The 21,232-nt window shown below is 40.4% G+C and overlaps 2 protein-coding genes across 3 annotated transcripts; both read right to left on the bottom strand.

Moving 5' to 3' along the window:
• Window positions 1-358: 358 nt before the first annotated feature.
• Window positions 359-6,173, bottom strand: LOC102703092. Of its 2 annotated transcripts, XM_040528502.1 has the most exons (4): window positions 4,471-6,173; window positions 4,095-4,362; window positions 3,439-3,687; window positions 359-509 (listed from the first exon to the last, which is right to left on the bottom strand). In XM_040528502.1, exons 1-3 carry the CDS (start codon window positions 6,079-6,081, stop codon window positions 3,458-3,460), a joined length of 2,109 nt encoding a protein of 702 aa, XP_040384436.1. In that variant the 5' UTR covers window positions 6,082-6,173; the 3' UTR covers window positions 359-509; window positions 3,439-3,457. The 2 variants fall into 2 exon arrangements, with proteins under 2 accessions (XP_040384436.1, XP_040384435.1); XM_040528501.1 differs by lacking the exon at window positions 359-509 and having other exon boundaries at window positions 3,203-3,687.
• A 9,684-nt stretch (window positions 6,174-15,857) lies between these two features.
• LOC102713773 (mitochondrial import inner membrane translocase subunit TIM22-3) lies at window positions 15,858-20,513 on the bottom strand. The gene is made up of 5 exons (XM_015841482.2): window positions 20,323-20,513; window positions 19,327-19,391; window positions 19,162-19,234; window positions 19,024-19,077; window positions 15,858-16,336 (listed from the first exon to the last, which is right to left on the bottom strand). Exons 1-5 carry the CDS (start codon window positions 20,468-20,470, stop codon window positions 16,107-16,109), a joined length of 570 nt encoding a protein of 189 aa, XP_015696968.2. The 5' UTR covers window positions 20,471-20,513; the 3' UTR covers window positions 15,858-16,106.
• Between the last annotated feature and the right edge of the window lie 719 nt (window positions 20,514-21,232).

Below are 21,232 nucleotides of genomic sequence, written 5' to 3'. Positions count from 1 at the left end.
TGTTTAGTTGATGAAATGGAAATTTTTAGATATCACATCAGACGTTTGATCGGATGTCGGAAGGGGTTTTTGAACACGAATGAAAAAATGAATGTCACGAGTAGCATGTAAACCACGAGACGAATTTTTGAGCATAATTAATCCGTGATGAGTGCACGTGGGTTACTGTAGCACTTATGGCTAATCATGGATTAATTAGGTTCAAAAGATCCGTCTCACGATTTCTCACATAATTGTACAATTAGTTTTTCGTTTTATCTGTGTTTAATGCTCTATTTAGATGTCCAAAGATTCGATGTGATGTTTTTGGAGCGAAAATTTTTGGAACTAAATAGGGCGTAAAGCAACATACCTAGTAAAAAAATTACTGCTAAGTTTGAAAAAGTAAAAAATACAGAAACAGAAATAGATGAAATTTTAAATAGTAGCCAGCACGTGACATTTACAAAAAAACACATCCAACGGTTCAGTATCAACACAAAATTAAAATACTGCAATTAGATCTACACCAGTAGCCATGAATAAGAGTCAAACTGATAGCTCCCTCGCATGGTCAAAGTACTATGGTGATGTTGTTTTTTCATTCTATGCTACATCCATTTGTTCTCATCCGTTATATCATGCAAAGCCACCGTCACGCCGTCAACTTATCACCGTTACTACCAACCTCAACCGTTGTGCTGCTTGGTCGCACGTAGCCTAGCTCATCGGAGCGGCTTGTAGGGGAGGAGGAGCTGGGACCGTGAGCATCACGCCGTCTATCCATTGCAACACCGCAAGTAGCCTAGCTCACTAGTGCGGACAGTGAGGAAGGAGCTCATGTGAAGCAGCATATGGGCGAGGAGAGAGCGTGCGGGGGTGAGGAAGGAGCTTGCCATAGCCTTGTGAGAAGGAGAGCACGTCACAGTGACTTGTGGGGAGTGGAGGAACTCGCTGGAGCCATGTTTGGTGAGGAAGAACTCATAGGAGCCACCTGCAGGGTGTGGGACGAGCTCACTGTAGCCGTGTGAGAGGAGGTAGAGCTTGCTGAAGCATCGTATGGTGGATCTTGCTGTTGTTCTTCCCCGTTGGTGGCTGAATCTGATGGGGTGTTCTTCCTTGGACTTCGATGTAGGTTGAAGATGCAGGGGGGTGAGATCGTGGATGTAGATGTCTTCCCTCTAACTATGCTGATGGCAGCATCAACATAGAGGTCTAGCTCTATTATGGCTTAAAGTGTGGGAGTTTTCTGTTATGACTGACTCAACAACGAAGAACTCGATTACGAAATCAGAACACGGTATAGAATTTCATCTCAATCCGACTGAATCGGCCACCACTACCTACGTTCACCTCATGTTCCTAGCCAATCCTCTGCTTTGTTCTTCCTCTGTTTTTATACACATTCCCCATTGCCAGCTGCCAAGTCAGCTGTTACAACTCACTCATGCTCGCGCCTAATCCGGCCCGTTGCAGCTCTTCTTGGGCCGATGGTCCTGCACTATGCAGCCCACGCCCTCCTTGCTCCACTATAACGTATCCGACACGCTGCCTTGCGTCTTGCTTTCTTCTTCTCATTAGTTGCGCCATCAGTTCGGTTAGACCGTGTCGTATCAATCCTCTTCTCTTGGATACTAGCTTGCCCCCAAGCTGATGCATTCGGGAATCTTATATGCAAGTCCTCCAAATTCTCCCTGATAGCATCGTCTATCTTGCAATCAAACCAGCAAGTTAGGATCTGGACTTGAGTATTGTTACCTTGTTTAACAACTCGATGGTTTAGGATCTCTGAAGGAATTTGCAGAGAACCAAAATTTGTTGGCAAAGATTATTGAATTGGTCCAAAAAATCCCTTTGAATATTTCAATTTCGATACATGAAACACTGGATGAATCTTACTGGTGTCTTGTAATTGCAGTCATTAAGCAACTATCCCAACCCTGGTTATCACTTGGAAGAGTCCAAAATATTTGAAGCAAAGCTTATGGTTAGCTTGGTGTGCTACCAAATTATGTACATAGGGTTGTAGTTTGACATAAACCCGATCCCACACCCAAAACTCCCTAAAGCTTATGGCCACTCCTTTGGTACCAAAAGGATGTGTCAGTGGAAAGAAGTGAGCATATTTCGAAACCTTATTCACCACTACAAAAAAATGCAGTCATAGTGCTTAGATTTAGGCAATCCGTCAATGAAGTCTAAAGTTATCGCCTGCCAAGGTTTAACAGGGATAGAGAGAGGTTCTAGATTTCATGGGTAACAAGCTCCGTTCGACTTTGCTTGTATGCAAGTTTGGTACTGCTTTAGTTGTTATTTGACCATACTTTCCATACCAAACCACAAAAATAGCTACTTAATTCGCCACTAAGTCACTGGGAACCATAATGTCCACCTACAGGACTTATGTCACATCAATAGTTGTGACTGGTCTTGGTTCAATCCACTTGGTGAATTTATTGATGGCGACAAAAGATGAGTGAACCCTCCTGACACTGGTTTGAACGGTTCGACTATGTCAAGCCCCCAGACAATGAATGGCAATGAGACGGGAATCGTTTGCAAGTATAGAGCCCACATGTGTGTCTGTCTTGCGAAGAATTGACATGCTTCATATTTCTTGACTAGGTCCGGTGCATCGGTAATCATTGTTGGCCAGAAGAAACCTTGCCTATAGGTTTTGCTAACTAGTGTCTTTGAAGAAGCGTGATTGCTGTGCATGTCCGAGTAGATGGACAGTAGGATTTGTGTTAACGTCAAAAATGTGCTTGCTGACGTGTCACACACAAAGGCCTGGGAGTCACTGCTTAGAACGCTATAATGCAGAACCTAAATTCTCAAAGAAACCAAGCGTGCCAGTTAGTTTGAACCTGTAACTAACAAGATATGAAAAGACATGAAAAACTGTTAAACGCAAAGACTCCATCAGCTGGATAGCCGATATCGCTTTAGGACACTAGCCGATATGTTAAAGCAGTCGGCTTTACAGGAATTTCACGATATAACATAAAATATACCTTATCAGCTGAATTAAGAGTAGGATAACCACTAAATAATTCAAACAACTAATTTCTCTTGAAAGATAGGACATAACCGAGACAGTTTCAAGACTAATCAGCCGATTAGACTGATTTAGTACTTATCGCACATGCAGTCAGTAGCCCATAGGGCGCAAAACGAATTAAATGTGACAAAACTGGATTACTAGATTTAATATTACATAAAACAATAATAAACAACCACATGCATGCTCACGTTAAATATAGAAGGTCGGACTAAACCAACTTAGTTCAGATTTAAACATAAGTAAACATGAAATTAGCATAACATTGTAGCATACCGAAAATTAACTATTAAATCAGCGTAATTTATCAACTCATCTATTAAACTCAATAGAAAAAAAAAACACATCCAACGCTTCAGTATCAACACAAAATTAAAATACTGCAATTAGATCTACACCAGTAGCCATGAATAAGAGTCAAACTGATAGCTCCCTCGCATGGTCAAAGTAGAAGTAATCTTCTTGCACTGGACCATTGGAGTTAGTGACATAGTTGCCACGGTTGAAGACGCTCTCGATGGAATTGTTCATTTTGTGCTGCTGGCGGGCTAACTTCTCGAAGTCAATGTCGCACCCATGGTAGTTCCCATCAACTGGGTGAATAATACTCATCCCATTATACTCACAGTAAAAGCACCGAACCCTCTCTGCCATGAATAAGATAAAGATAAAGTATGAGTTTGAGAGTGAAGAAAAAAAACAAGAAGATCGCACAAAACAAGGTGAGCCATAAGCATATAATTAATTATGTTTTAATTATTTTAAACTTGAAAAAATATTTATTTGTTTTTTAAAACAACATTTCTATAAAAGACTTTAAAATAATATAAATTTTAGCAGCCAGGCGTGCTGCGAAAAATGAGAAAAATAAAAGAGCTTCCTTGTCTTTGTGCCAGCACATGCATAAACAACAAAATGCAGGTGACTTTTTTTTATTTTGTAGCTCCAGATTGCAATTGTACCTTCAGTTACTACTAACATTAACATTACTCGGTGAAAGAGACTAGTAAAAGGCATGTCAAACCAAAAGCACCAATAAGTAAATGAGACGCACCGGCATTTGTTGGCGGCACGACAACAGGGCAGCAAATGTTCTTCCTGTCACGGTCGCTTTCTTCATTGTAGTTGACGCACTCCGCGAAGAAAAGGGTCGGGGACATGTCGGCGGCACTCGAGCACACAGGGCTCGCCAGGAAGTTGATGTGTGAGTAGTGCAATTTGTTGAACGAGAGTGGCCAGTTAATGCTGCTGTACTCCGGGCCATCGCGATCCGCAACCATTTCGTTCGCACCACAGACGACATGCATCACATATTCAGGGCCCTGCAAACATACAAAACACAGTTCACTTCCAGCTACCATTTGCAGTGCTTGCAAGAAACTAGTGATCAAGAACACAGAATCAGAGAATAAACCGAGGCATATATATACCATGTTCTGCAGGACATAGTCGTCCAATGCAGCCTTCGCCTTCCTGTGGAAAGAGCTCATGTCGGCACAGAAGCGCTTCTTAGCATCAGGGAACAGTTTGATGGTGTTTTGGGCCTGAGTCGTCAAACGTAGCAGCTCTGATGGCATGCCAAGGGGCGGTGGTGGTTCCAGGTCCAGCGACCTGATCACGGAACGCACGTCCTCTCGAGAGAATCTGCGAGACTCCCATGGAGTTCGCAAAGCACAAACGCGATCAGACAATAGGAACTCATGGAGTCTGTCAGGGCTGGGGTGCTGGGCCGCGACGGCCATCACGCGGTACAGCTCCAACCGCTGAGCCATGGCGGCCATCAGGCGGTGCAGCTCGGACTCGGACGGCATTGTGGTAGGTTGTCGGTGCCCCAGGAGTGCTGGCTGCAGCACGCTCATGGCGGTGGCGAAATCCCCGTTGGCACGCAGGAGACACCGGATGGCAGCGACTTCAGAGAGGCCGTGGTCCCCGGCAAAGGCACGGAGGCCCGCGACGAGGCCGACGAGGCAGCGGCGCTCGGCACGGATCAGCGCCCACCTCCCGACCATGTCCAGCTCGGGCTGCTGCTTCTTGTTGGGAACTGGGAATGCGGCGTCGTACCAGATGGTGTTGAGCACGATGTTGGAGACGGGGTCGAGAGGGCCGTAGCAGTGGCCGGCCATCACGACGCTGCGGTGGTAACGGCGGCGGAGCTGGTCCTGGGGTAGTAGAGCGAGCGCCTCCAGGTAGAAGCCGTGGATCTTGTCGAGGAGTACTCTTTCCAGGGACTTGGTGCACCGTTCGAGCGTTCTCTCGTCCTTGACAGTGACCCCGAATTGGGAGAGCGGGCAGAACGTGGCGGCGAGCCGCGCCCGCCGAGGGACGAGAGCCATCGCTGCCTGCTCGCCGCCGTCACTGGTTTCTTGTAGGAGTAAGCAACGGAGGTCCTCGACCGCGGCGCGGGTGAGACGGCGGCCATCGGCCCTAGCGAGAACACCGGCGATCTCGTGCGACCTCGAGGAGAGCGAGCGCATCGCCGTGACCAGGCTGTCCAGGTCGGCGTGGCCCGCGGCCCCCGCGGCGCACCGGAGGGCGGTCTTGGTGGTGTGGGAGCCGACGTCGAACGCGCCCGTGCAGCGCTCTGCCTCGACGAGGTGGACGGCGGCGAGGAGATCCCCCTTGGCGGCGAAGAGGTAGTGCTGCGCCTCTAGAGTGGGTAGGTAGCGGAAGTAGAAGGCCAAGAACCCGACGAGGGCTTTGATCGACCGCTGCACCGCCTCGTTGGCGAAGGGGTGGCTCATCCCAAATCCCTCCCCGTCCCCGTCCTTGGTGAAGCCCTCACGCATCCCAAATTCCTCCACATGTGCGCCGGAGGGCGGGAGGTGCCTGACGGCGTTGGCGATGATATTGGAGACCGCATCCAGGGGCCCGAAGCAGAAGCCACCGTCGACGATGGCCGGCGCCAGCAGCGCCGGCATCTCGTCCACGGGGAGGCGCTCAATCGCCGCGCTGTAGAACCCTAGTATGAGTCCCTCCAGCGCAGATCTCTCGCTTACCTTCCTGGGCGCCAGCAGATCGTGACGAGGCCGTTTGCTCCCCATTGGACCGCGGCGAGGTAGGCTGGCTCCCCCTTGGCCTCGGACTTGAGGGATTTGGGAAGGGGCCTCCTTTTCTCCAGTTTGTTTGGGCGACGAATCCGCTCGAGCACTCTCTCCAAACGTAAAATTGCTATTATACATCTTCAACTTCAAGACTTAATTTAGATAAGCGTACAAAGTTTTATAATATAAAAAAAATAGCACTATACTATCCTGAAACATTCGCGGGAACGTCATCCAAAATATGTCACTCAAACCATTTAGTGCTACATATAAAAATATATATATTCATATTTCTATTAATCTTAAGACCAAAATACCCTGCTTGAACACATGCACTAGCCGAATTTGCTGGGAAATTAGCTGGAATAGGGATTTTAATGGGATGATTTAATTTAAATATGTGAACTAGTTAAAAGTTCACATAGAAGCCACTTTTACTTTTTGACCATCATACATCTTATTTAAAAGTTTTATGTAAAATATATGTATTGTTAAATATATGTATTAATAAATCTAATCATAGTAAAATAAATGATAATTATTTAATTTTTAAATAAGATGAATGGTCATGTGATAAAAAGTTAGCCGTCATGTATTTGAATGTGATGGGAGTATTATTTTTTTTTAGCAGCTGAATTCTTGGACGTCAGATTCCTCCAAGGTTCGTAATGTTTTTTTGTCCAGGTTTTAGTTTGGACCTGTTTCATTCGAGAAATTTAGCTATATACTACTGAATTTGAAGTGTTTTTGGTATTTGTCACCTAATTCGAATCGCTTTCATTATATAACATGGTGATATGATTTTGTTTCGCTTTTACTATTTTGCAGCTGCCTGAAAATTTAAGTCACGATGCATACTCGCAGCAGACTTTAGCACGTTACTAATCAAGCCCAAATTAGTCACGGGCTTTAGTTTTGTCCCGGCCCGTTAACTTGAACCGTTAACTTGAACAGTTCCTAGAGGGGATTAGGGAAATTCGTTTTCGTTCTGCTGATTTGTGTGAAAGTGGGATTTTTGTTTGCGTTGATTTGTGTGAGAACACTAAGTTTGCTAGTACTCTAGTTTGGATGCATGTCTTTTTTTGATCTGTCAAAATGGGGGGAACACATATACATTCCGATTTGGCCTTATTTGATTTTTTTTTGGTTTTTTTGTTGAACTCAGTCAACTGACACACGCTTGGTTGCGTTTCAAGCAGGAGCTCAAGAGCCTGTGGCCGTAGCTCCAGTTGGTCTTCCAGCTAATTTTGTTTTTGAAACAAAAATCATTGACGTTCAACATTTACCAATTTGCCTCCTTCACTAATCACTTTGCTACTTGCACAATGCGTAGAATAAAGTTGCTCAAACCTTAGCCAATATCTGCATAATTGAAAACACACAATTTTAGCATAAGGGAAACACAACTTTAGTATAAATAAAGTACAACTTAGGCTATGTTTGTTTCTACTTAGAATTATTGTAAGCTAGATTATTAATCTAGATTACTATAAGCTAGATTACAATAACTGAAAGAGAATAAACCGTAATCTGTTTATTTATCAGATTACTGGATAGACTAGATTACTGGGTTTGCATGACTAAAGTCTGAAATGTTCTTAACTATTTTAGAGGTAAGCGGTGGCAACGTGCGTGACTTCGAAATGTCAAAGCACAGTGGGTCTTTAGCCAACCAATAATCCGAAAAAAAACACCTATGTAGGTGCTTATCATATTATAGTAATCTAGCTTACATATTGTAATAAGCTATCATAATAACCTATCTGTTTGTTTTAGATTATTCCTAATAATCCAGATTGTAATAATCTTGAATGGAAACAAACAGGGCCTTACTATGTACTTTTTATTTTTTATGGCCTTTTTATGAATGTCCTAATTTTCTAGATTTTTTACACTGGATCTCACAATTACATCAATCCCACATTTTGCATTCTGCCCCCAACAATTCTTCATTTTGATCTAATTTTTTCTATTTTTATTAGTCATTTGATTTATTTTTCTTTAACTATCTGTCACACTACAATTGCAAAATTAACCTGTATGCTAAAATTGCACAAACAGTATCCTATAGTTGCATAATATTAAAATAAACAACTTTAGCATAACAGCTTCAGCATAAATTAAGTGCATGCATTGTTTATATAGGTTTGGAAACCATTTTGTGTGAGAAAAATCTAACCATTTTTCTATGTGCCCTGTTGCTACTGCAATAGCAAATTATGTGTACTCATATACTTTTCCCTTCATCATGTGTTGTTTTGTAGTTTGTTTTTTCGTGGACTTTTTATGAATGTGTTGATTTTTTTTGGATTTTTTTTAACTGGATCTTGTTATTCCTCGTCTATCAACCAATTAGCATTTTGTTGCTTCCCCATCTACTCTCCGTTTTTTTTTCTTCCTTTGCTTCTCCACTTTTTTTGTTTGGTTTGGCTTGAGGAAGAAAACACTCGGCCTAACTACATCTAACTTTTAGCTACAAAAGTCCAAATATTAAGCCATAAATACTAACCCCATTTCGAAACCCAAAAGGGTGGACGAAGACAGGGATATGTGGTGGAAAGCCCACACATGTCCTTTTGCCTATTCTTATTCCAAGCCGTTTGACGAAGATCCAACGTCTAAGAGAGAATCGATTGAAATCCTTAAAAATTTCAGTCACCTGACTTACGGGCCCATTTTGTTTTTCATTCTATGTTATTTTCGTTTGTTATACCAATCATGCATTGATATCATGCGAAGCTACCATTGTAGAATGACACTGACAATCTCATCCCAAAGTGATGTTCTTTCGTGTACCTCCACAACCACTACCAATGGTAACTTGGTGTCATCGATATCAGACCTGCAAATTGAGGGGAGGGAGACGCTGATGGGCCCACACGTCAGTGAAAGGTGCTAAAGAAGAACGAACTTAGCACTTTAGTGTGGCAGTTCTTATTTAGCATTGATACATTTAAATACTACACATTTTGCATGTCATGTAAGTCCTTCAAGGATCAGAGCACACTCAAATTCATTTCATTGAAAATTGATCATCGAATCTTCAGCATTTAATTAATTTGTGAATTACATTTTGGTAATTTATATCTGCTAATCTGTCATATTGATTTATCCGTACGTGTTTTAGCTGATTATGATAACTTGCTTCTGTTAGATCATAAAAAATTCTTACTATTGTTTCTTATGCACTACTATCTCCGTCCCAAACTCCCAAAATAAGATTATTTTTTAGTTTTTTTCATATAATGTTTTGGCTCTTCGTCTTATTTGAAATTTTTTTATGATTAATATTTTTATTTTTACTAGATGATAAAATATAAATAGTAATGACTATTTTTTTAAGTTTTTTACAAATCTTTCAAATAAAACGAATGGTCAAATGTTGGTCACGGAAAACGAAAAATAAAGTTATTATGGGGCAGAGGTAATAAATGTTTGGGAGGGTGCGCCACCCTAGTGAGCACGTAAGTGAACAACATAACTGCTATATTTGAAACATATTTTTCTGGTAAGTGTTTGTCCGAGTGCTTACTGCTTAATTAATTCACATGTTGTAGAATTAATTGAAAATTGTTTTCTTTATTTATTTATATATATGTGTGTGTGTGTGTGTTTATCTTTTTTTTTCATAGGCACCAACTCTGCAGATTTCCTGGTCTACTCTACCAAGAAATGGATACTAAATTCAAATACAAAAGTGCAAGAAAATCGTGAGCAAGCATAAGGTAAATAGCGGTCTGCCTCTCCCATCCCGTCATATAGCAAATAGGATCCTCTACAATACAAAACAGTACGGATTTGGACTCGTCATAAACAGTATGATACAGCTTTTCCTACTTCTATAGAGAAAAGTCCAAGGTCGAGGAATATAGTCATTTACATAGATTATTTTCTATCTTCAACTTCACATATACACTTTAGCCTTTTACTTAATGTTTTCTTGCTCCAAAATTGATTACGATTTTATCTACTCCCTTCGTTTCACAATGTAAGACTTTCTAGCCTGCCTAAATTCATATGAATGCTAATGAATCTAGACATATATATATATATATATATATATATATATATATATAATTATATACATTCAGCAATTGATGAATTTAGACAAGACTAGAAAGTCTTACAATATAAAACGAAGGTAGTATTTTATTTTCACCATATATACTTCAAATCGTTGATAGTTGGGGCTAGTATGTATTGGTTGTCCAAAGTGGCATATAAAACTGACCGAAGGGAGTATAAGGGAACGGGATCCTTTGACTTAGAGTCAGAGGACCCATGTCGCTAACATGTGGGCCCATACACGGTAGGGCCCACATGTCCGCCTCAATGTCCCTTTGACTTTAAGACTTTAAGTCAGAGAAACCTCTTCTAGGTTATAAGGGAGTACATGGCATAACTCAAAAGAAAATTTAGCTAGTGATCAAGCTTTTTGCTGCAATATAAATTGGATCTTGTCAAGTGGCATCAGTGAGAGTGTGACAAGGCACCACGCCATTAGAGCTTTACTTGCTTGGCTATGTTGTGCTCACCGTTGCTATGCACTTAATTACTTGCTAAGTGACAACCCATTCTGGATTAACTTATCTGCAAATTGTAAGCATGCCATTGCTTTCTCCAATGGGGCTGACTCCAGTGCATTTTATAAGTAGTAGAATTTATTTTCTACCGTTGATCTATTTTATCAAACGGTTGTGATTAAATTATACTACCAACAATATTAGGTGGAGTAGAAATTTGAAGGGGTAATATCGTTATTTTTAGTGTGATCTTTATTGAAAAAAAAAAACAAAATTACGAAATACTGCTAATCAAGTAATTAATAAAGTAAAATATATATTTTTTTATACTACCAGTAAAATGCACCGAAGAGTTGCCCTTCTCCAATAGCTATTGGGTAACTTAATTAATGCCTTGTTTAGATCCCCAATTTTTTTTGCCATAAACATCACGTCAAATCTTTAGATACCTAAATAGAGCATTAAACATAGATGAAACGAAAAACTAATTACACAGTTATGGAATAAATCGCGAGACGAATCTTTTGAGCCTAATTAAGCCGTCATTACCCATAAGTGCTATAGTAACCTACATGTGCTAATGATGGCTTAATTAGGCTTAAAAGATTCGTCTCACGATTTATTCCATAACTGTACAATTAGTTTTTTGTTTCATCTATGTTTAATACTCTATTTAGATATCTAAATATTCGATGTGATGTTTGTGAAAAAAAAATTTGGGATCTAAACAAGGCCTACGATAAAAATATATTGGATTGGGAGGTACCGGCACTTCGAAAGTACAAGCACTGGAGCAATGCCAACTGGTTTTACCAGTATAGTGTGCATTATCCTAATTGTTATTTGACCTTGGATTTTATTATTGAAATCAGTTCTCCTAGCCTCCACTGCCCAAATGAGTCAATGGCCTGTCCACTAAGAAAAGAAGTTTCACTAGGCAACACATTTCTGAAACATAATGGTGTTTGGGTAGACAACCATTCATGAAACAGAATTTATGCAAGATTAAATTCCGAAGGTTTTATGTTGGAATAAGCGATCCCCAAATGTGTGAAACCACATGAGAAGTCTTATATATCTAAATAAGTGATTATCTAGTGAAGTCGCATCGTCTTTTATTATAATTTTCATCAGAAAGATTATACATTATATTTCAATAGTTTCGGCCAAAACATCGTATCAGAACCAAGGGGATTTCCTTGGGCAAAACAGCTTCATGAAAAACCATTTCTTCTCCCTTTTGTTAATAACATGCACAATCTACACCACCTTTTCCATAGTCGTCCAATAATTGTTTCCCTGTTCTGTGATTTGTCATAATTTTTCTTCTTCCAAATCATCACATAAATTACTTTTCATATTTCCTCTATGCATGGAAACTTAGCTAAATAACCATCTTACTATACAACTTGTATCTCTTTATATTGCTAAAAAAATCATGCAAACAGCAAACAGAGTATGATCTAGCTTATGTAATTTGCCAAGATGCAGCAAGAAATTGATTTTTACTACATACGACTTGTAAGTTAATATGGAATGTGTGTTATGCCATAAACATGTTAGAATCCTTGCAACTGTAGATTTTCTAATCTACTAACATTTATATGCTTAGCCTATTTGAACATCTAATATGGAAAATATAAATCACTGGCCGTTGTTTGAAGCCATCGCAATTGCCTCTATCTCTTCTGTAAAGACCGTAGAGAATGTATTTGTGCAGGTGATGTAGATGTACTCATCGGCTTGATCCCAAAGGGATCGTCAGTATTTTCTGGTCGCCACCGACACTGGTAACCCCTTCGGTTCTCCTCTAGTGCTCTTTTAGTGATCGGGGGTTACGTTTTTTCCAAGAGAGGTGGAATGTGAGTAAAATTGTTTTTTCTCATAGGATGGCCTCTCCTTTTTATATAGCGCTGAGACCGGGAAGAAATGAGCTATGCCGATCATTACGCGTAGATAAATGGAAGGTGATCGTGTTAATTCCGTGCTGGTGTAAAGATGGTAAGTGCCAGGCGCGTGACCAACAGCAACCTGTTTTACTTCATTACAGAATAAAATGTGTTTTACTGCAAAAAAAAAATGATGTATGTTGAGGAATGAGATCAAATGCAGTTAGTACTACAACTGTACAATAAGTTCTACATAAAATCTAGACCATAAATACTTTGATTTTTTTTTACCATCTTTGAAAAGTACCATAATTTTAGTGTAAAAGTTTAGTACCTGACATACCAAAAATTTGTACTAAAATTTTTTTATACCTTGAGATACTTTTTAAGTATAATAAAATATCCGTTGATCCAATGGTTCAGATTTGTTGCTTTAAGATGTATAAAATAATTTTTTTTCTCTACAGTAAATGGTTGCTACAGTAATGTGTTGATCTAACCCATTCATTTTTCGTCGTATGATGCTCGTGTAACTGCTTAAGTTACCGTTACACTGGCAACTGCACCGGGTTCTCATCCGTGTGTTGGCGTGTTGCACATATTCTTCCTAAAAACTCGAAGGAAGGCTGAAGTGGCTCCACTTTGAGAAGTAATATATTCAGGTGGGCCACCTCGGCCTTATCTTGGCTCCTTTTTTGGCATAACCTTCTGTTGAGTCCTCAAAAATGAATACATGCTGGCAACCTTCCTTGCCTTAAGAAGATGAGCTTGGCTCAGCATATGGTGCTGCGCAACACTTCAGGGGAGGTTCCAGATACACAGAGATGTTCAAGCATCGTTCACGTTTCAATCTGCTGGTTTTCTATCCTTGTCTTTGCTACCAATCAATCTTAATGAAGGTTGCAATCAGCTAAAAAAATAAAACTACAGAGAACAGTAAGAAAAAAAGTTTGTTTGTCAGTACTTCCCAAGCATATATAAGATGTTTCAGTTTCCAACAGCCTTTTTCTCCATTTCTCTGATCCTTCCAATGACAACTACACCCAAGGACAAGACACAAAGATCAAACAGAAACCATCTTTATTTCCTTGATGAGGCTGAAGGAAATGTTCTCTCAATTTTTTTTTTTTAGAAATCACATCCTAAAGGTAGACAGACTCCTGCACGGCTGTACTAGCTTAATTAGCTCCATGGCCAGCTGCCGGCATCACCGGCCAATCTTTGAAGCTGGAGACGAGCATGGATGCACCCTCTCGCTGGTCCATGAGTAGCAAGCCTTCTTCTCATCAGCAGCCATGGACTTCTTCTCCTCCCCATCTCCTTCACACATGCCCTTCTTGCTCTTCTCCTTTTCTTCTGCCTTCTTCATCTTCTGCTCATTGCTCCTCCTCCTACTCCTGCACCTGTCCTGCTGCACATGAATCTGTGCATAGCTGAACCCCATGGACGCCATGCTGATCACAGGAGGCCTTCTGATGCAGACTTTGCTATGCTAAACTGCTATTTGGGTAGAGATCTGTGTGTGCATCAACCTGTGTATTTATAGGTGAGGCTGGAACTGAGAGCCCGAATTATTGAGGGGGTGGAGCACTGCATGTTTGTTAGTGTATCTATGGGCTTATCTTCTTTGGTGGGAGATGTTAGGTGTCATTGAAGTCAGGGAGAGACTTTGGGGGCTCCAATCAATCAGAGTCTGAGAGATGGTGATAAGGTAAGATACCTCACATGGAAAACGTATTAATATATTAGTACATGATTAATTGATTATTAATTATTAAAAAATATATAATAGATTAATATGATTTTTCTAAACAACTTTCCTATAGAAAATTTTCGTAAAAAATATACCGTTTAGCAATTTGGGAAACATGTACGTGAAAAACAAGAGAATTTGGATAAGTTAACCGGTATGCCGAACAGAGATGGTTTTGGGATACCTGTGGGCAAAGTACAGGGTTTGGGCTTTGGGTTAGACTGGATGGGTCCAGGTATTCAGGACACTTGTCCTCTTGCTCTCCTGGAATGGCTGCCTGCCTCTGCCTGCCTGCCTTCCTGGTGTCTGTGCAGATTGTGACTTGTGATTTACCACTTTCTTTCTAAGGGCAACATAGATATGCTGACTTCTGTCTAAATATGTTTTTGCATAGAGAACTAAATTTGTTAGATAGCCTGATAAAGCTTTCTTCTGTAGTATCATCCTGTGTGGGGAAATCAAGTGTGTGGCTTTGTTTGGAAATATGGTGGTGACACCCAATTTCTTCAGATTAGTAAAGATGTTGAACTAAAATCCCTGGCAAACCCAATGGACTGGGTTCAATTCCCCTCCAACAAAACATGTTCTTGAGAGGTAGGTAAGGTAGGTACTGATGTGTGCAGTGTTGAATGGCATGCTGTTTTGCAGGATAGCATGGGCACATGGCATGCAGAGATTTCATAGATTACAAGGGTAGAGGATGGAATATCTGGCTGAATCTCTGCTAAGGGGAGATGGCAAAAGGAAATGGAGTGGTATTTTGAGCAGATTTGTGAAGTGATATCAAAAGGCTATTTGAGAAGATTTGTCAAATACTCTGTGTTCTTGACCCTGGTATGAATAAACTTTTTGTCTGGATGTTCTTTGAATAAATACAAGTGAATGGAACTGAGTTATATTTATGGCTTCATTCCTTCCAGGTATACAGGCTATTTGATGATGCAGACATCTCTGCTACTGACAGCAGGTAGGAGATAAGCTTTTGATTCCTGAAATGGCTGAATTATTGTTGTGAAGAGCTAGAAGTGGATATGATACAAATCTTTCTGTGGGTTTGCACAGTGATGAGCTGCTGAACTTTTCTCCAAGTGGAAGAAGGGTGGAAAAGCAACTGCCAAGTGCATGTGGTGCGGCCGGCAGGGTGGGCCAGAAAAACGACCTCCACTGCCCCTGCTGGGTTGGGTCATTAGGATCAGAATTCAGATGATTGATATTTCACAATTATTGAGACTGATATTTCACAATTATTGGGGAATTTGGATGCCCATCTGTTCCTACTTCTGTAGTGTGTGATCATTGATGTCAGGTCAACTTGAACAGTGTGTCAGTGATGCATTAATTGTACCAGCATGGCTGAAATGGGCCTATCAATCTTGTTAGATGGTACTAGGTGGTGGTGATAATTGATAATGTCTGCCTCATTTGTGAGGTTTAGCTGGAAATGTGATAATGATACAAATAGTACTAGAACAAATATGTGATAATGTTGGGCTGGCTTGAGCTATAGGGCTGTTGAACCGCAACTGTAATGTATATCATGTGTCATTCTGCATATCTGACAAGAAAACAGGACATGAATCATAAACATTTTCCAGAGTGAAGACAGCCTTATAAGCACTGATATTGCTGTTATCTTTTCATTAAGCTTGTTAAAAAGTGCATCACATCACAAAGTAGTTACAAAAGATTGGGTGTATCATGTATTACACCCACTACAAGTCTCCACCAAGATCACAATTCATAATTAATCAATTTCAAAGAAAACACAGCGACATAACTGAAGAGGGAATTCTGAATGCTAAGAGAGCAAAGATAAAAAGTAATGGAGCAAGATTTTCTTTGTGACGAGTCTTCACCACTCTAGTCCTTTCGTTTGAGGAAGGCTTGGCAGCATGAAGCTAAAGCATCTGAAGCGTTCAGCAGCGGCGGAAGAGTGAACGGTGGGAGGACATCACCCTCCTGATGCTTGATGGTTGAAGGTTTACCGGCAAGTGTGGCTGCCATGGCAGCCTGCTGCTTATTGAGACCATCCATTATGCAAGAGAATGCTGCAAAGGTAACGCAGCTGTGGAACATTGCTTGCGGTGCACCTGGTTCAGGAGGCAGAACAAAATATATGAGCATACGGTGCATGTTTTAATCAAGAGAGACTTGCAGCCTGAGTCAAACAGAAGTAAATGTACTGAAACATTGGTGCTGAAGATTGAAAATTGGAAATATCTTTGTACTGCTATATTATGGTTCTGAACATCGCAACTGCCAGAGCTCAATAGCCTACAATGATTCGGTGGGAAGCAATGGAACAAATCTTGCCATTGTTTCATCTTTTAGCTAAGACACTGTCAGCCAAAAAGTAGTGACCTCAATCATTCTCCAGGTGACCGACTTAAAAGTTATATTCCCATTCTTTTCCACTTCTTTCACAGTTGAATGATTTTCTAATGCTATTACAGAAATAGAAGGAACCAGCACAGTACCACGTTATTGTTCTTGTTATGGCATGTTATGTGCGTGGTACAGAAGCAAGGGACCTATGTGTTGCACCAAGAAAGGAGTGGCGCAAGTACATAGTAGCCATGACACTAGCATGACAAGAAATAGCAAGTAGGCATGGGTTTCTCATGAAGGCAATTATTAGATAAGATTAGTTATCTTTCATGGTTGTAATGTGTCCCATGAGGATACAATTCGTTAAGTATCCCCTTAAGGCTACAATAAGTTAGGATATCCCCTATGGTATCTATTAAAAGGGGCTGAATCGGATGTATTAGATCAAGCAAGAATCTCAGAACTCTATTTTATCTTATCTATCCCTCGACTTGTCTTCCTCCTACCAAGCAACCTCGTTCATCTGGTGCTTTCTCCTCAGGACATGCCATTTAGTCTCTTGTCCTTGGCCCACAGAAAGTTAGTGCAAGAGCCAAGTGCTGCTCCATCTATCTCATGAAGTCCTGAGCTTCATGATTCGATTAAATGTGGCTTCCAACCTTTTACAGCAAGGGGTACCATAGCCTTGATTGAATCACTTTGAGCAATTATTCAAGGTGCAGTGGACATTGGAGGAAGAGGTGTGACTGGCATCATACATCAGGCACAGGATGTTATCTGTTTACTAGCAGCTAGAGTGCACAGGCCAGGTGCAGACCTGGCCTCACTCCATAAGGCACATCAACCTCCATTTCAGGCCGCCTCATATCGCACTGTCTCCGCTAGTCAGCCCTCCCCCCATTGCTCACTGCACTCTCCACCATGTCAGGAAATGAGGACATTTCACCACCAAGAGCCTTGCTACTGTACCATGCACATGACAAGCCATAACACTACACCCCTGTTCTGGAGCTAGTTATCCAGTTGGTCAGGTCCACAATTCCACATCAGTCCTATAATCCTGCTGGCGTACGGAAATGGTGTGCTTGATCTGGAGTGTCTTAATTGTCATAAATAAATTTGCTTAGAAAAAGTAAACTACCCACATAGGAATTATAAAAGTAGCAGCGTACGACCTGAATAATATAGCATCATCGAAGAACCACAGTGCAGCAGTAAAACTAATTTTACCAAAATGGATGTACCAAGCTCATAGAACTCTTTTAAAAGAAATGGTCTTCTCTAAGGGGTTGTTTGCATCTCAAATTTTCACAAAGGTTCAAAAAATAATATTTTTGTTAAAGTGGTTGGCATTCCAATGACCTAACCAAAATATAAAATTACAACTTAAAATCTGTACCGCAAAACCAATGTAAAACCTATTAACAAAATATGAAATCCAAAGGACCACTCAGAATCAACTCATGAACTATAACATCATCCTTAATTTGATTAACTCAAGAATAATTCCATGCATGTTCATCGACTGCAAAGCTTTATCAGAAACCAGAGGGGCCATGGTATATTGTTTTGAAGTAAAATCATATTGGAATGATATATATGGTGTGTGAAGAACAAAGGGAGTCTGTATGTGTTTGGACAAATTTTGGTCCGCACTCCCCAACCCAGTAGAAGCTCTGTTGAAATTACGATAACTCTGCTAAAATTACAGAAGAATAAAATGCAAACAGTTGCAGGCTTGCAATTATGTTGAGTGACTCTAGTGAAAACGTACAATCAATCTAACATAAAAGAGCGGGTCTGTACAGGTGCAACTGATACTTATTCACTTTTTTGATAACTATAAATCAGAGACTAGTTTAGACAAAAGGTTGCAAATTTGCAACTCTCATCCCGAATCAATGGCAAATTTACTGTTGGTAAAAAGCAATGGCAGATTGACGATTGGGGCATGCGCTACTGGTAAAGCTGCATAGGCATTAACAGTTTTCTAGAAAATCATGTAAGCAAGTCATCAGAACACACAAAGACATTTGCTATCATGTGAATAAACCATTTTATAGACATCCAAAACACTATAGAATTTAATGTGGTTTGGAAACTACTAACTAAACAGGATTTTTAAAGATGTCCACCCCATGTGCAGCACACAATGATACATACAGAATTCGCTGCAATTGATAATATTTTTCTAAAGAACAACATGGACAGAAAAGTGTGCACGGCAAGAATATTTCAAAAGATTTATTCAAATAAAACTTAGCAATAGATTATGAGAATACCTAGATGAAATTAAACAAATCTCTTAGAGAGATTATTGCAAAGTATCATCCACTTCATTCTATCAAGAAATAACCATATAATTATTGAGGGGTCTTGGAGGCACTATTTAAAACAGCAAATGTGATACAGATAAGATAGTGAATAAAGGTAATTCTATGTAATTTACCTGGAAAGCTCAAAGCAAGTCCTGTGCAACAACCAGCTACGCCAGCATTGATCACTGCGACAAAAAAGAGTTTAGTTCATACTAAAAATTTACTCTTTATATGCTAAAAGAGTAATGAAACTAAAGCTATGCACATACTATCATCTTTTGCTCGCAATCTTCTAAGCAAGCACAGGATAAAACTTTGGACACCAGACAATGCTGCAAAAGTCTAATACAAAAGTTCTGTCATGAGCAAGCTTCCATATGACTGGATAGCACTAATTATGTAACCAAATATTGAATAAATAATTATCAACTAACCTTGGCAGAAGATCCAGCACTACTGAGTGAACCCTTCATACCTTTGTTAGTGAGCAAACCTTGCCCTAGGGAAAAGGTCATATAGGCATTCTAAGTAAAAATTTGGAGAATAAAAAACAAATACTTGAGCATATTTTAGCATTCAAATGGAAAGTCATTTAAAAGAGCCTTGCACAATGGAATCTTGATTGTCGTTATGGACAATCTCTTCCAAATATGTAGCTAAAGGATCCCTTTTTTCAGTCTTACAAAGTACTAACCTTCCAGCTACCATAATTAGTTTGCGTGCATAGTGTGATTACTGTTGAAGGTCATGTTTATCATGCTTGTACAGTTTGGAATTATGCTTAATTTGATCTAGATGGCTTTATCAGGTGCTCACATACCCTCACTTATGAGATTGAAGAGAAAAGAAAAACTATGTACCAACCTCTTCTCCAATGAGCTATCCAGATTCCGGCACGAATTAAAGATAATCCTCATTTTTATTTCAGTGTATTTTTATTACATGCCACCTCAACTTGCTTCAGTTCCAACAGGAATCCCTCATGTTTAGGTTTGTATGGATATTGAAATATCCCTCTGCTTACTAAGATCAGCCACTTAAATAACAATGTTCTTGAAGAAGAAAGATTACGGTCTTGTTACAGTTGAGTCCACAGGAATGCCAATTTGTCATTTCCAAGCTATATCCGTTTCAATTGAAACTCTTTGTTCATGATATGGAATCACAATCTCTAGATAACATCAAAATTTTACATTTTTTTCCTCCCATCCACAGTTAACCTCACCAGCACCAAGAACAAATTCGCTGTCATCCCAGAAATTCCCCCCAAAAGAACAAAGCCAGAATTTTTCCTATAACACGCGAGCTAACATTCCCATTAATAATCACACAACTAATTACTACTACATCAATCAATCAATCAATCAATCAATAAACACAGAGGGTGCGATATGAAACGGCGGCAAATAGGGGGATAAAGAAAGACAGACCGTATCCGACGAGGGAGCCGACGAAGGCGCCGGCGGCGAGGTCCCCGGCGGAGCGGACGAGGCAGACGACGGGCGCGGCGAGGTGCGGGGGCTGGCCCCCGCCGCCGAGGTCGTCCTCCTCCCAGGCTCGCCCGCGCCTCGCCGCCATCTCGCTTTTGCTCTCCTCCTCCGCTCGTTATCTTGATTCCTCTCGCCGCAAGGGTTTATCGCTGTCGGGTGGTGGGACCGGGGTGGAGCTGGCAGGTGGGCCCAGTCGATCATGGATCACGATGTGTACAGATTCGAACATATAAATTCGTTTTTTTTTCTCGCGAAGAGTAAGTTCAAGATTTTAGCAATCAACAGATGTGCAGTCAGCTTATCAGAATCTCTACTTTATTTCAATTCTGCAATTAGTACTGTTTGGGAAGCTTCTAACTTCTATAGGTTTTGTGAGGGGGTGTAGCTGCCAGAAGCTTTCCAAATAAGCCCGAAATAATATAGCGCGCACTACAATATTATTAGAGAGTTTGTAGTGTGTTTTATCATTCATCCTGAAATATGAGAGGATAAAAAAGTCAAACAATATTTTTATAAATAAAAATAATATGTGAATAAAATATTTATATATGTATTCTTACTGATCTAAAAATCAAAAATGAAGAATGAGTTTCAGTAAAAAAACCTTAAAATAAACTCTAAATTTAAAGTTAAAATTTAAATTTTAGCTTATAAGCATGAGCGGAAGCGAAAACATAGGGATGAGAGTACGTGGGGAAAATAGTTGCTTCGACAGATACTCCATCATCATCTCCTCCAAAAACAAAGTGTCATCCATATCAGAAAGAGAAACTCACGTTTCTATTTTCTAACTCCATATCTTAGTATTCAATCTCGAGAGCAGAGAGAGCAGAGAGAGTAAGAACAACAT

Source organism: Oryza brachyantha, chromosome 10, assembly GCF_000231095.2.
Source record: "Oryza brachyantha chromosome 10, ObraRS2, whole genome shotgun sequence".
In the NCBI taxonomy this organism is placed as follows: domain Eukaryota; kingdom Viridiplantae; phylum Streptophyta; class Magnoliopsida; order Poales; family Poaceae; genus Oryza; species Oryza brachyantha.
This window is presented reverse-complemented; position numbering and strand designations above follow the sequence as displayed.

Bases quoted from the DNA above. Each gene is read 5' to 3' on its own strand.
- LOC102703092 (XM_040528502.1), bottom strand. From the start codon at position 6,081: ATGGGGAGCAAACGGCCTCGTCACGATCTGCTGGCGCCCAGGAAGGTA. The intron at 4,363-4,470 runs GTATATATATGC...GTATGTTTGCAG, and splicing joins ACTATGTCCTGCAGAACATG to GGCCCTGAATATGTGATGCA. The intron at 3,688-4,094 runs GTGCGTCTCATT...TATTCATGGCAG, and splicing joins CGTGCCGCCAACAAATGCCG to AGAGGGTTCGGTGCTTTTAC.
- LOC102713773 (XM_015841482.2), bottom strand. From the start codon at position 20,470: ATGGCGGCGAGGCGCGGGCGAGCCTGGGAGGAGGACGACCTCGGCGGC. The intron at 19,392-20,322 runs GTCTGTCTTTCT...CCTTTTCCCTAG, and splicing joins CGGCTCCCTCGTCGGATACG to GGCAAGGTTTGCTCACTAAC. The intron at 19,078-19,161 runs GTATGTGCATAG...TTTTTGTCGCAG, and splicing joins ATTGCGAGCAAAAGATGATA to TGATCAATGCTGGCGTAGCT.